This window comes from Hippichthys cyanospilos, chromosome 17 (assembly GCF_059441005.1).
Source record: "Hippichthys cyanospilos isolate Australia breed blue-spotted pipefish chromosome 17, RoL_Hcya_1.0, whole genome shotgun sequence".
In the NCBI taxonomy this organism is placed as follows: Eukaryota; Metazoa; Chordata; class Actinopteri; order Syngnathiformes; family Syngnathidae; genus Hippichthys; species Hippichthys cyanospilos.
The window spans coordinates 16229362-16242273 of NC_142385.1; the positions used below are offsets into that span (position 1 = coordinate 16229362).

Here is a 12912-nt window from a genome sequence, read left to right on the forward strand (position 1 = left end):
CCATCGACCAATGAGGGCAGGAGTTGTAATCTACTCCCGCCTCAGCTGCTACCTCTGATTGTTTAGATGATCTGATCGTTTACTCTGATTGTTATGCGACATTTAAAAACAGAAAATGGAGGGGGAGAGGGGGGGCTATGGGAGCTATGAGTATGCATATTTTCAAATGGCATACATTTCACATCAATTATCCCTCAAAATGAAAAAGCGTGAAAGGGAACACGCCGCGTTGAAAAAATGAAAATGAGTGAACGAAGAGCCTCCCTTACTTAGGCCGCGCTCGGAGCCTGGTCGCTCTGTGAAAAATGGCCACTTAAGGAGAAAAATCACCTCCTTTAGAAGTCGGCATGAGGAGCGGGGAGGCGCAAGGTTGCCTTCTAATTGCGGCAGAAGAGGGAAGTCTGGTCCGAGTAAACAAAGTCTGATCGATGACGGGGATTATATCCAGAACAGAACTTTGGTCTTTGTCCAAGGCGGGCGCGGGGGGTGCCGTCGAGTTAAAAGCGTTATACATCACCGGGGAAGGCGGGTCGGACCGAGTGCAGCTTGTCAGCGTCGAGTCAGCTCCATCACATCTGGCTTGATTTGTATGTGGCAGAGCGCGTTCCCGACTGCCTTCCCGCCATTCTCCGTAAAAGAAAAAAAAACCCCTCTTCATCGTGACTAATATGAAAATAAAGTTCAGTCGCCGATCGTTCAAGTTCTTACTCCTCAAAAATACCAACAGCAACAGACTCGAATACCGCAGCAACACAACAGTAACACGCGCGTCAGTACTTGGTGTCAGTATCAAGAGTTGAGTACCTCGCGTGTATCGGGCCGGAAAAGGAAAAGGAATGCAACACCGCTGCTTTGACCCACACGGCGCTTGAATATAAGAAAATGAAGGAAAATGGCTTTGGCCTCCCACGCGCCCGGCGGCCGAGCGAGATGTAAATCATGGCTAAAAGGACTCTAATGCAGCAGCGCAGTCTCCTTGAACTGCTGCAATTTGATTATAAAAGAGGTTAAACAAACGTCATCGTAAATCTGTCCTCTTTGTAATAGCGCCGGCCATCTTGCGTTCAGCCGGCGGGCGACCACTTAAGGAGCGCTCCTTGCTCCGTAGCCGCATCCCTTCCCACTTTTCTTCCGGACTTTGATCTCTCTTCAGCCGTTCGGCGTTTCCTCATTAATCGATCGGCTATTACGTGATTTAAAAACAAAGTTCCAAACTTCAATATGCTTGACGTGATCAAAGGGAGTAAGGAGAAATGCAAAAATATATCTGGTCCCAGCCCAGGTTTTTCCTGCTTTTGTCCTATTCTTAAATCTCGACCTTTCACATCAAAGGTAAAGCATTGAAAGAAGACAGTAGGGAGCTGAAATTTCACCCAGGTGGTGACAAGATGTCAGTGTTCATCGCTAATTATCACAGTAGCAAGAGTATGCCATCCCTTGGCCAGAATACTGTGGAAGGAAATGATCCAAAAAAGGTCAAAATCCTGCTTACTCATCATGATCCAGAGAACAACCTTGAACATTCAATAAACAACAAACCAGAAGGAAGACAAGTGGCTTTTACTCACGGGGAGAGCCGACAGAAACCTGTACCTTGTCAAATCTCCTACCCGTCTGGTTACGCCAGAAAAATAATTAGGAAATAGACCTTGGAAATGCATACAATCGTACCGAGGTCGATTTAGATTTTTGTATTTTTGTAGCACTCTTTTTAAACAGAGGGAGCGATCCATTCTCATCTTTTCAGATCTTTTGTAATTCCTCAAATACAGTGCGCATTTAAAAAATCATAAAATACAATGACATTTTCATCAGCCCGATCTTTTTTGTCCCAGATTCCGATCAGCTAAAAATGTCATGGTGTCCGATTTCCTATCGTTACCGTTTATAGGATGCGCTCATACTTTGGGGAAAAAAGTGTGTCTTTTATTATTTGGGGAACTCCGGCAGTTTCCTCTCCCCCATTAGCGGCCTTTCCCCACAGCAACTCTGTGATTAAGTGGTATTAGGGTCAGGGGTCAAGTGCAAAGGTAGCGAACGTCCTTCCGAAGTCAGTCAGGTGAGGAAAAGACCCTCCTTTGTCCAAGTCCTGTCGCGTGTGGCCGACATTTCTCCCATCCCAAATGTTTTCTTAGGCCCGCGCGGAGTTTGACGGCCGTCCCGCGAATTTTGCGTAAGAGCGCCCCCTCCCCCTCCCCCTCCCCCATTAATCCGTCAGACGGAGAGTATTTGCGAGGTACGTTTCAAGGCGGCTGTCCAAACGTGTCTCGCGTCAAGTCTTTGGGGCCTCCCGGCAATCACCGCTTTGTTATTTTAGGCTGTCGGGCGAAGCCGAACCGGATTCCGCCGCAGGCCCAATTACCTGTAATTTTCCGAGCCGCCGCGCCGGGTCGCCGGCCAACACTGGGCCACTGTTTTCCGCCGCCGCGTTCCGCCTCGGGCGACCCCTGCCCCGGCGGTCCGTGTCCGTTGCGACTAGCACCTTTGGAAATATCCCCTGAAAACAAACCCGGGGCGATTATTCGCCCCAATGCAGACGTCCTTCCAAACTTTGGCCGGTTGAAAAATTGCCCTGTTTTCATGGATTTTGCTTCTGCGTCATCTTCCGTTCCTCTGGTTACCGTAACTCCCCAAATATAAGACACGCCCTTAATTTTGGGGTCGAATTTTGGTATTTTCTAGTTCCGCGGTTCTCAGGAGGCGTGCAATCTGCAATTTTTATTTTCTAAACTTCAGTACAGCTGAAAAGTAACAAGTGGGTGTCCTCAGAAAAATGTTTTTCTTAAAGGGGTCCCCGACTCCAGAAAGTTTGCGAACCCCCGGTTTCGTACGTTTCCACTCCGAACTTCTGAGAAACGCGCGGTCACGATCGGGGTTGATGACGGCGAGCTTTTCAAAGTTCCCGGCCCCTTTGCGCACCTTTTTCATTCGGAAGCGCCGGCGTCAGAAGACAATCTGCGGCCGAGGCGGCGTTGGCACGCGGCAAAAGGGACGCGTCGAGGTCGCCCGCCGCCGATTAAAGCGCCGCCACGTCCCGCCCTTTGTGCGGTTTGGCTCGGGCGCAGATGGCGGTACCTGCGACGCGAGCGCTCGCGATTGTCCGCCGTCAAAGGAAACGTGTGGTCTTACCTCGTGGCTTTAATTGAGCGCTGAGCGCCATGGCTTTTCAGCTGATGTCATCGGGCTTTAATGAGCCCCGGAGAAAGTAGCCGGATTAAATGGATCAGATGTCGCTTTTTTTTCCTGCGCCCTACCGCTTTTACGGAGCGGCCTGTTGCTGGAAAACAAGGTTAAGCCGATCCGTATCAAAGGAGCGGCGCTTGTGCGCGCCCCGTCTCAGGTTTCCACCTGAAACCCCGAGGTGTTTTCTTACCCCATTTGTATCCATTGACACAATGGGCAACCGCGCTTCTCTTGTTTCTCGGTAACGGGAGTCTTTTTTTGCGGGCCCGTCGTGGGATAGCGCCGCGTTGTTTCCCCACTTACAGGCTTTGTTCCAAACGGACTAGCCCCTAATGGAGCAAGGCGGCTGTCAAAAAGACGGATACGGGTTTGACTCCCATGAGTACGACTCAATTGTGTTGACCGAGCGAAAACCCGCGAGCGCGAGTTATTTTGAACGCAAGTACGGATTGCGCGACTATGACCTCTCGACACGCGAATCTCTCCTTTGGATTGGTGGATCTGATCGATTCAAAGGAAAGGGGTTTTCCAAATCAACCGCAGTGCTCGTTTCTGTCAGCAGAGGTCACTAGCTGTTACAGAAACTTCCCCAAATAACGTCATTTTCCAATAAGTTGGACCTACCTGGCCCACAAAAGCCTCATAAGTGTCGTAAAATAATGCGGCAAAATTTAGCGCAAATAAACCGACGTTAACAACAGTGTAAATCAAGGGTCTTCCACTCCGGTCCTTGATGTTTCGTACGTCTCCCCGCCGCAGCACGCCCGGTTCAAATGATCGGACGGTCGGCAAAAGCTGGATAACAATCTCGAGCGTTTGAATCAGGGGTCTCAGCAGGGGAGACGTACAAAACCGCCAAGGTCTCGAGTGGGTTTTGGAATTCGGAAAGTCAAGCTATTTTGGCATCCGTCTGGTTTTCAGGGCTTCTTCCTGACCGTGTCTCCGGAGTCCATGTTGAAGGTGGCCAAGCACGCCTCGGAGAACAACAAACTCTTCTGCATGAACCTGTCGGCGCCGTTCATCTGTCAGTTCTTCAATGCCCCCATGATGGAGATCATGCCTTACGTGGACATCCTGTTTGGCAACGAGACGGTAAGTGGCAATAGAGTACTTGCCGACGTCGAAATGGCCGTCGTACCGGATTGTTTTGGATCTAGCAAATTCAAGGAGGATTTTGGCCGCGTCCGCCATTGTTGCTTTCATTTTTTCCAACCTGCTTCCCACTTTTTGAGCGCAGCATTGTGGCGTTTGTCGCTTGTTGATGATGAAAGCGACCTGACCGTTCATGACTGAAGTTGCGCAACAAAAGATAGGATATGGATCGCTTTGCAACGTTGGGTATTCATGACAAAATGAACTCGAGTTGCAGCGAGAGGAAAAGAAACAACTACTTGGAGCGCATTCAGCGTTATACTTGTGAGGCGTTCACGAACCGCTCACAATGTAGGAAATCTGAAACGCTTTTAATTTAACGCAAAAAATATTTAATTTACGGATATGAACACAAAGAAAAAGATGAAATTGTCTTTTACTATAGTTTTTACGTTGTTAACGTGACTCGCATGACTAAACTTTGAAAATGCAGTTTGAGTCATTTGCTTCTCGGTATAACTCGAGTTTTATGACATGGGAGGATAGTAGCGGTACTCGTTTAAGTGGCTAACGTGTCGCTTTAATTGACTCCTCCCGCCTTGTCCTTTTGATCACCTGACACCGAAACAAGCATCGATTCGACTTTTTTTTTTTTTTTTAATGGGCAGCAGTTAATCCGGCCCCCGACGAGAGAAATGATCACCGGCGATAAAATTAGCTGCAATTTACCAACGTGCTCTCTTGAGCGTAGGAGATAAAAAAAAAAAAAAAGCGCAGAGAAGATGGGCAGCGGGGAGGGAAGCATTACGCCGGGCTTTACATTGCGCTATTTAAGAGAAGCGCAACCATCGTTACGGAATTAATCTCCCTGACTGATTGGGCTTTTAAGCCTTCTTAATGTCTGCGTGCCATTTATCCAGATCTCTGCTCTTTTGGGGATACGCTGGAAGGCAAAACATTGAGAATTTTTCTTACGCCGTTACCTGAAACGGGATCCTGTGTGGATTTCATATGAGAAGACAAATTGTGCGCACGCTGATTCAAATTGTTCTCATGTTTTAATAAAACTTATATAGCGTATATTACTGCTTTATAAGTCTAGGATACTTGGAAAATTGTTTAAATAAATCCCACTTCAATTTCCACCTAGAAATACCACCGGGACCTTTTTCTTGCCGCTGCCGATTGGGAGCTGCACACACCTCTCACATCTCAATCGGAAATACGGCTTACGAAGCTTTTAGCTAGCTGTAAATGAATCTACCAAGTCTTCGTCCAGCTCATCAGCGAAATTTTGGTTATCTGCCGAGGGAAAAAAAAAAATGATGTGCTTGTCAAAACACAACTCAATAGATTTTGATTTAAATATAATTTGTCCAAATTGTTCTTCGGCAATTTCGAAAGGACTTTTTAGTCATAAAAAAATAAACTCGCAAAATTTACATTAAATTATATTTAAAGGCCCTCGGGTCTCGTCTCATTTCGGTTGTATTTGATTACGCAATCGGCGTTCGACAAAGGGCTAAATGGGCATTTAGCGGTGTTTGCTAACAGCAGCCTCGCTAATTTCAAGCTGCTCCCTTCACAGCTCAGCTAGCACAAAAACAAAAGAGGCCGGCGTTTGGATCCGCCTCGCTCGAAAGTCGGCGCGACTTGGCCGGGGTACGGGCGCTCAATCGCAACTGGCAGACGGATGGCGAGGTGGCATTGAATGGGGGCAAAGACGCCGCCGCACACAAGCCCACTTTTAATTGAGCCCGTTTTGGCTTTCTCCGTGATGAGTCACCCGCCTGGAGAACGCTGACCTTCCAAGTGACGTACGCTTATGGAGCGAGATGAGTCACGCCGCATATTGGCCGCCATCATTTGCTAAATGGAACAAAACAAAATAACCTGCTCGGATGTGTTACGTCCAGCGAGAGTCAACAAAGGACGAAAAAAATGTGGCTTTTTAGAACTGTCAGTCCCTTCGGAGTTGATTGCATCTCGGTGACACGGGGTCAATTGACTGCTCCGTGTCGAAAAAACTAAATAAATAAATCCGGGTGTGAGAGGAGCTATCGGGATGGCGCCGACGCCGGTGTTTTTGCCGGGACGCCCGTCGGGCATTCCCAGATCCCCCCGCAGTCCTAATTACCGCCGCTCGGAGTTTGGCCGCTCGCTCCCGCGATCCTCTTATCCTCACAGAGTTGGCGGGTGAACGGTCCTTTGTCTCCTGCCGATTGTGTTCCGAGCTCTCGGCTTTGGCCGTCGTTCGTTTGCCCGGGGGAGAACTGGCGAGCCCGTCCCTCGTATTGCGGATGCGGCGGCAAGTCGGAAAACTCGCTCTATAAGTAGCCGGTTGGACTGAAGACGTGAAGCATGTTGCGGTACTCTGCCCGCATGCCATGACCAAATTTTGAAATCCTCCGCAATTGAGCGACGTCCATCTGATGAGCCAAAGTATCCACGGAGGGAGCCCTCATGGCACGGCCCCTCCAAACAAAATAGGGATGAGTATTGGGGTCCTTTCGGGTGTGGCTTCTGGAGAATCATTCGAGGTCTCTGTTGAAAGCTGGCCTAAAAGAGCAAAACCATAATACGATGGCTGCTAAAATGGTAGAGGTGGTGTTTCTTTTCAGGGCTGTAGTCAAGTCCGCTTTAAGTCCAAGTCGGCTTTGAGTCACACGGGTGCGAGTCCAAGTCGAGTCTGATTCTCAAGGGTCCGAGTCAGAGTCGCGAAGGTTGGAATCGCAGAAGTTCAAACTCCAAGTCGAGTCCGAGTCACCGAGGTCCAAGTCGAGTTCGAGTCCCAGGGGTCCGAATAAGTCAAGTCTTTGTTCAAAGGGCAGAGTCAAATTTAAGACGTGGAAGTGAAGTCCGAGTCACAAAGGTCTGAGTCCAAGCCGAGTCAAATCGGCCCCAAAACACCCGATTGATTTCACGGACCCCACCTTGAGAAGCGCTAAAGTCCGGGGTTGACTTAGTGTCGCGAATTGAAGAAGAAACGGGGGGTCGACTTAGAAACGAGGTACTCGGAGAAATACGACAACTGTTCCCCGGCGTTTATGGCGGAAATTTATCGCCCCCGACGGGACGTCGTAAAAGAAAAGTCGGCGGTCGGGATGGGCAAACTTCCTCCGGGGAGATAAGCGCTCCCGTGGCACTCTGACCTCCGATCCCAGCGCGGGCCCATTTGCGGCGCCGAGGCCGTCGGAGCTGATAAGGTCGTCCGTGGGACTGAGGTCGCGCTCCCTTTATGCGACGGCCACGGCTCCTTGATTGCTTTTGGATATTTATACATTGGCTGCACATGTTTGCGGCCGTGGAACGGCGCCCTCCTCGCCGACCGCCCTCGCGGGAGGGGGCGGGCCCCGCCCAGACGAATGGCGCGCGAGGCCGCCATCGCCGCGGGGCAAGGGCACCGTCCCAGATTTTTATTGGATGTTTTTGAAACTCGCGAAGGGTACTATTACTGCACGTGATGATATCCTTTTTGCTAAATGTTTTGTTGGCAAAAAAAAACAAAAAAACAACTCAAGTGAAGATGGAAAGCGGCGCATTTGTCTCGGGCATAAAATTGCCAACTGTGGATTATTAGCTTAAGCGCTCTAAAAATATCGCTGGGACGGTTTAATCCTCTGACGGCGGCAGCGCATTCTGACGCTTTTTTAGCCACTTGTCAGCCTCTCGTGCTTGTTTGGCGGCGTTCCTTCTTTGCGCTCCTTTTTCATGTCAAATTAACACAGCGCTCCTCAATAATATTTTGCAAAGCCCCCGTGTCGCCCCCCCCCCCCGCTTCTGATATTTAAAAAAAAAAGTGGAATGGAGCATTCCAAATAGTCATACTGAATATTGTTTATTTTTCCACCGTTTTTTTTTCATCTGCGGAACTTTTCTTTTTTAGGTACTGTGATTTTTGACTGAAGTTTTTGCTTTTGCAGGAGGCGGCCACGTTCGGCAAGCAGCTGGGCTTCCAGGTCAGTTGTGGGCAGCGACACGCTAACGCTTTCTTGGGGATTTCCGCTGATGATCAACTTCCTTTTCGGACAGTGATTGATGCGCTATTACACCGGCCGGCTCTCGCGGCTGTTGCCATGGCGATTGGCCAGTCGTCATGGTTTCTTTGTTCGCGCGCCTCTCTCGCTCTCTCTCCCCGTGTCATGGCACGCTCTTGCTCGCCCGACGCCATGTACAGATGTTACTTATTTATATATTTATTTATTTGAAGAAGCCGTGCTTTTCCCAAAGACTTTTCAGAGGCGCGTGTAAAAGCTGCTTGAGGTTTTTGCCTCCAAGTGTCCATTACTTTATTTTGCACTTATATTAGCGGAATATAATGTAAATATAGAGCTAACATAGCTAACAGCTATGATGACACGTCGGCTTGAGAACATGGTGCTTCGATAAATATTTAAAGCAATCGTTTTTGATAGAATATTATAGTCAATGTATATTATGAATACTATAGTCATTTCGCAGAACGTTCAACTCATTGGCTGCCAGTGACGGCTACGGACGTCAGAGATTCATTTTTACTAGGCTGGCAGTGAATGAGTTAAATGTTGCTCGGAAAGCCTTTAGAGGTGGCAAAGCGCACCGCTACGCATGAATTATTTTGTCGTCTTTTTTGGGGGCTCTCCGCGCTGCATTTTTAGGGCACACGCCATGCATGCACATGACTATGACTTAAGAGTAAAGCGCCGGTGACAGGCGTTTGCTTGCAGACGGATGACGTCGGCGAGATCGCCAAGCTGACCCGGAAGCTGCCCAAGGCCAACCCGGCCAGGCCCAGGGTGGTGGTCTTCACGCAGGGCAAGGACGACACCGTGGCCACCGCCGGTAGGCCAACGCTCACTCCAAATCCCACGCCGTTTTTTGCCGTCATACGTAGTCCCCATACCTTTGTCCGCGCGCTGTAGTTTCCTGGTGCAATTTGCCCCGGCTCGGATTTTTCCAAGTCAACTTGTCCAACCGCTTTTGCCCATGCAAATCTTGTCGCGGGTTCTGCAGAAAGCCCCGCTTCAACCTGGCTGCTCAAAACAAAATCACCCCCAAAATGATGAGAGAGGCTTCTAGCGGGCCGCCCTCCTTGCTGCCCTTGACGGGCTTTTTTTCGGGGGAGCGTAAGGCTGGGCCACCCCGGAGGCTCGTTAGTGCCTCGCTCGCTCATTGTCTTTGAATTTTTTTTTTTTTTATCGTCCGTCTGCCCTTTTCGCTCGGGATAAAAAGAAAGGTGAAAGCGGCCGTAACGGCTCCGACAACGGGCCGCAGCGTCACGTCGCCTTTCCCACTCGCCCGTTGGGTTTTTACGAGCCGGCAATTTGGGATTTTCCTTCCCAAAGCCGCGTGACCATCGAAGATAGTCTCGCATCAGGGGAAAAAAAGCGGATTTAGCAATTATTTACACACGCGATAACTTTCCTAATAAGTTAAGGAGTGGTCCCGCCGTCCTTTTGTCTCAGGTTGAGTAGTATGACTCGAGGGGGAAAACAAAATCCGCTTTATGTGCCACAAAAGACTGATTTCTGATTCCAATCGGTTTTCCCCCATCGCTTGAAGAAGCAAATGGCATTAATGGCCCGTTGTTTTGTTTTGCTTTGTTTGGAAGATAAAATGCAAACTTCCTCTTGGAAAAGTATCCCTTTCAGTGAGAGTTGAGGCACGACGGCTTCGAGATCAAATCTCCCATTCTCCATTTGAACGGAATCCCTTCCCACAAAAATCAAATGACCGCAACAGCAAGAAAATGAGAAAATAACTGCTTTCTCTTGGCAAAGAAAAAAAAATGTATTCCTCTGTGTCAAGTTGGGCTGAGAAAGTCTCCCGCAAATCGATTAGCCCTCCACACCCCTCCCTCATTTTAGAGAAATCAAATCATAATGACAATGATTCTAAATAAGTTTCTTGGAGTTTTTGTTTCTTTGTACAGCTATGCCATCAATAACATGGATTTGTTTATTTTTCATTCGGAAGTTTGAAGGTTTTAAAAAATTATAAATCCACATTTTACACAGATTTTTTTCTAAGGTTTTCTTAATATTGTTTGTTTCCAAAAATAATAACCGAAATCCACAAAGTGGATTTTTTTTTTTTGCCACTTTTTGTGTTTCTTAAAAAATAAATACATTAAGTCAAGTGTTTTTTTGTATGGTTTAACTTAGAAAGAGGAAAAATATCTGGAAAATTAGCGAGGTGAACTTTGGTCATAAATGAAAATCCACTGAAAAAGCTTGTTTTAGAACCAGCAGATAAAAGCAAAGTAAACCTGAAAAAGTCATTAAGTGAATCCTGTATATTGCGTTATTGCGGTTATTGCGGCAAAAGTGATGGCAGAGGTCACGCAATGACAAAAAACAAAAACCGCGACTCCGACTGCGCTTTTGTAGCTTTGTTACGGCTAAGCCGCGTGATCAAATCGAGCGTAGCAAATTTGGGTTTGACCGTCATAATACAGGCTGAGCGTTAGCATCGGGACTCACGGAGTCAAATACGCAGAGTCTTGTTTGTTGGCGCCCACGGAAGGGGCTAAAAATAAACACAAATCAGGCAATTAGCGTGCGGCTGCCCTCCCAGTGAGACGTCACATGAAAGTGTCGGAGCGTAGAAGCGGCTTGACGAAATCGAATCGGATCCGGGGGGGATCGTTTGCCAAAAAAAAAAAATATCGAGGGCGTGACGACGCGGCCGTCGGCCAGTCGCGTGACTTAGCGGCCGCTAACCGGCCGGCTCCGAACAAACGAAGCCTGACGTTGGCGGGAAAAGCGCGGCCAACGGCCGGAGCCCGCGCATCGCTCGTCGTGCGTCGAGCGCGCGATGAAACGCGCAAAGGCAAACTTGGCGCTTGGCGGACAAATACTTGCCAGCGACACAAAGAAAAAGAAAGAGGATTCAAGATTTTCCCAAAGGCGCCGCTCTAATAAACTCGACGGCTCCTTTTCTTGGCAATCGGTCCTCCTGTTTTTTACATGTGACCGTAGGCCCAAATTTATCGGAATTGCGGTGAATCTTCCGGAGAAACAAAGGCGACGTGAAGTATTGCCTTTGTTTCTTAGCCAGTGTTTGAAGCTTTTGGATAAATGCGCACACGACCCAGACGTATTCGAGACAGATCGACAACGACGAATCACTGGCCAAAATAAAATACCGGATTGTGGATTTGCCACATTTCTGGCAGGGTTGGGTCCAAGCGACCCGGAGGCATTGTTGCAACCAACCGCGACGGGAGTCGCCGTTGCCTACGAAAGAAGAGACCACGTAACGGGACCGCGAAAGACCCGAAAGAACGCCCACCAAACAAACGCGTCCAATTGTGCGTCTTTGCTGGCCGATAGCCTCGTTAGGCCTCTTGTGCGGCGCCCGTTCGGACGCTCTTTGAAATTTGGATCAATTAAAGACGTTATTAGAGGCCATTCTTTTCAAAAGTGCCGAGCGCCGCGCGATAAAGCGGCCGGCCTCGCTCGCTCTTAATTGAGGATTTGGGCATTTCTTTGACGCGAACGTCGTCAAAAAAAAAAGTAGCGACGTAAATTCCCAATTTGGAGCTTGCTCAAAACGCCCGCTTCATAACGGAAATGCGTTGGGCCTTTTTCATTATAGTTAGTTAGGTTTTATTTTTAGCCTTTTTAAAAAAAAAAAAAAAAAGTTCATTTTTGGTTTATGCCTAAATTTTGACCGATTTTTGGTAGTTTTTACTTTTTCAAACGCCCATTATATTTCCGATAATTGTCCGACCATCAAATAATAGCCTATCCCAATGATCGGGCGATAAAATGCCGTCGCGCTCCCGGCCGAGTGCGACGACGCCTTTCGCGTGCGAAACTTCATTTGGAACGCCTCCCGTCGCGCGGCGGCCAAAAAAAAAAAAAAATGACGACCAAAGCGCCTCGTTGGCAAACGCGAAGCGAAAGAGCGGCCGTTCAACATGCTTGCGCGCGCGTCATCTCGAAAACATTACACGTGCCTGTAATTAGCCGGCGCGAGGAGCTCGGCCAACGCCGATCCATCAAGACGCGCGCATGAAAGAAAACATTTGAACGCGGCGTGCCAGGAAGACTTCATTCGCCGTAATTGATTTTGGCTAATGGGAGGCGCGCGACGTAAACATCCTTCCCTTAGCGTTCAAGCGCTCGTAAACATTCAAACAAAGTATTTTGGGCGCTCTCAGCATTCCACCAAGGCGACCTGGGACTTCTTCATTAAGCCCATTTGCTCAAAAATGGATTGGTATATATAAAATATGGGTCTGCCTTTCTAGCTATCGGTCTTGATTTTTATGTATCAACAGTGTTAGCGGTATCGGTGTTTGGTATCGCTGACGACATGGGCCGAGTCCTTGTACCGGTATCCATCTAAAGGAAAAAAAAAGCGGTCTCGAACCTCTTTAGCCCTGTCGTTTTTTTTTAATTGAAATGAAAAGGCCTCCGTCAATGGAAGTGAAGGAAAGGAGGTTGAAGTAGCGTTTTGGGGGTTCCCCAGGTGACAAGGCCAGCGCGTTCCCCGTGCTGGACATCGAGCAGAACCACATCGTGGACACAAACGGAGCCGGGGACGCTTTTGTAGGAGGTACGCCGGTGGAGGAACCCCGATAAAATCATTTGGATTTTTGATCATTTTTGGGGTTTTCAACAATTTCCGCCCCGCCCCCCTTCCCTCTAG

General features: G+C 48.5%; 1 protein-coding gene across 2 annotated transcripts in view; it reads left to right on the plus strand.

Annotated features, from left to right (window-relative positions):
- LOC148409995 (adenosine kinase-like) overlaps positions 1-12912 on the plus strand; it is a 56485-nt gene that overhangs the window by 42532 nt on the left and 1041 nt on the right. For both annotated transcript variants that reach the window (XM_088439286.1, XM_088439287.1), the window contains exons 7-10: positions 4105-4275; positions 8199-8234; positions 8982-9096; positions 12733-12819. In XM_088439286.1, the coding sequence (XP_088295412.1) occupies positions 4105-4275; positions 8199-8234; positions 8982-9096; positions 12733-12819 (409 nt within the window). The remainder of the gene's footprint in view (positions 1-4104; positions 4276-8198; positions 8235-8981; positions 9097-12732; positions 12820-12912) is intronic.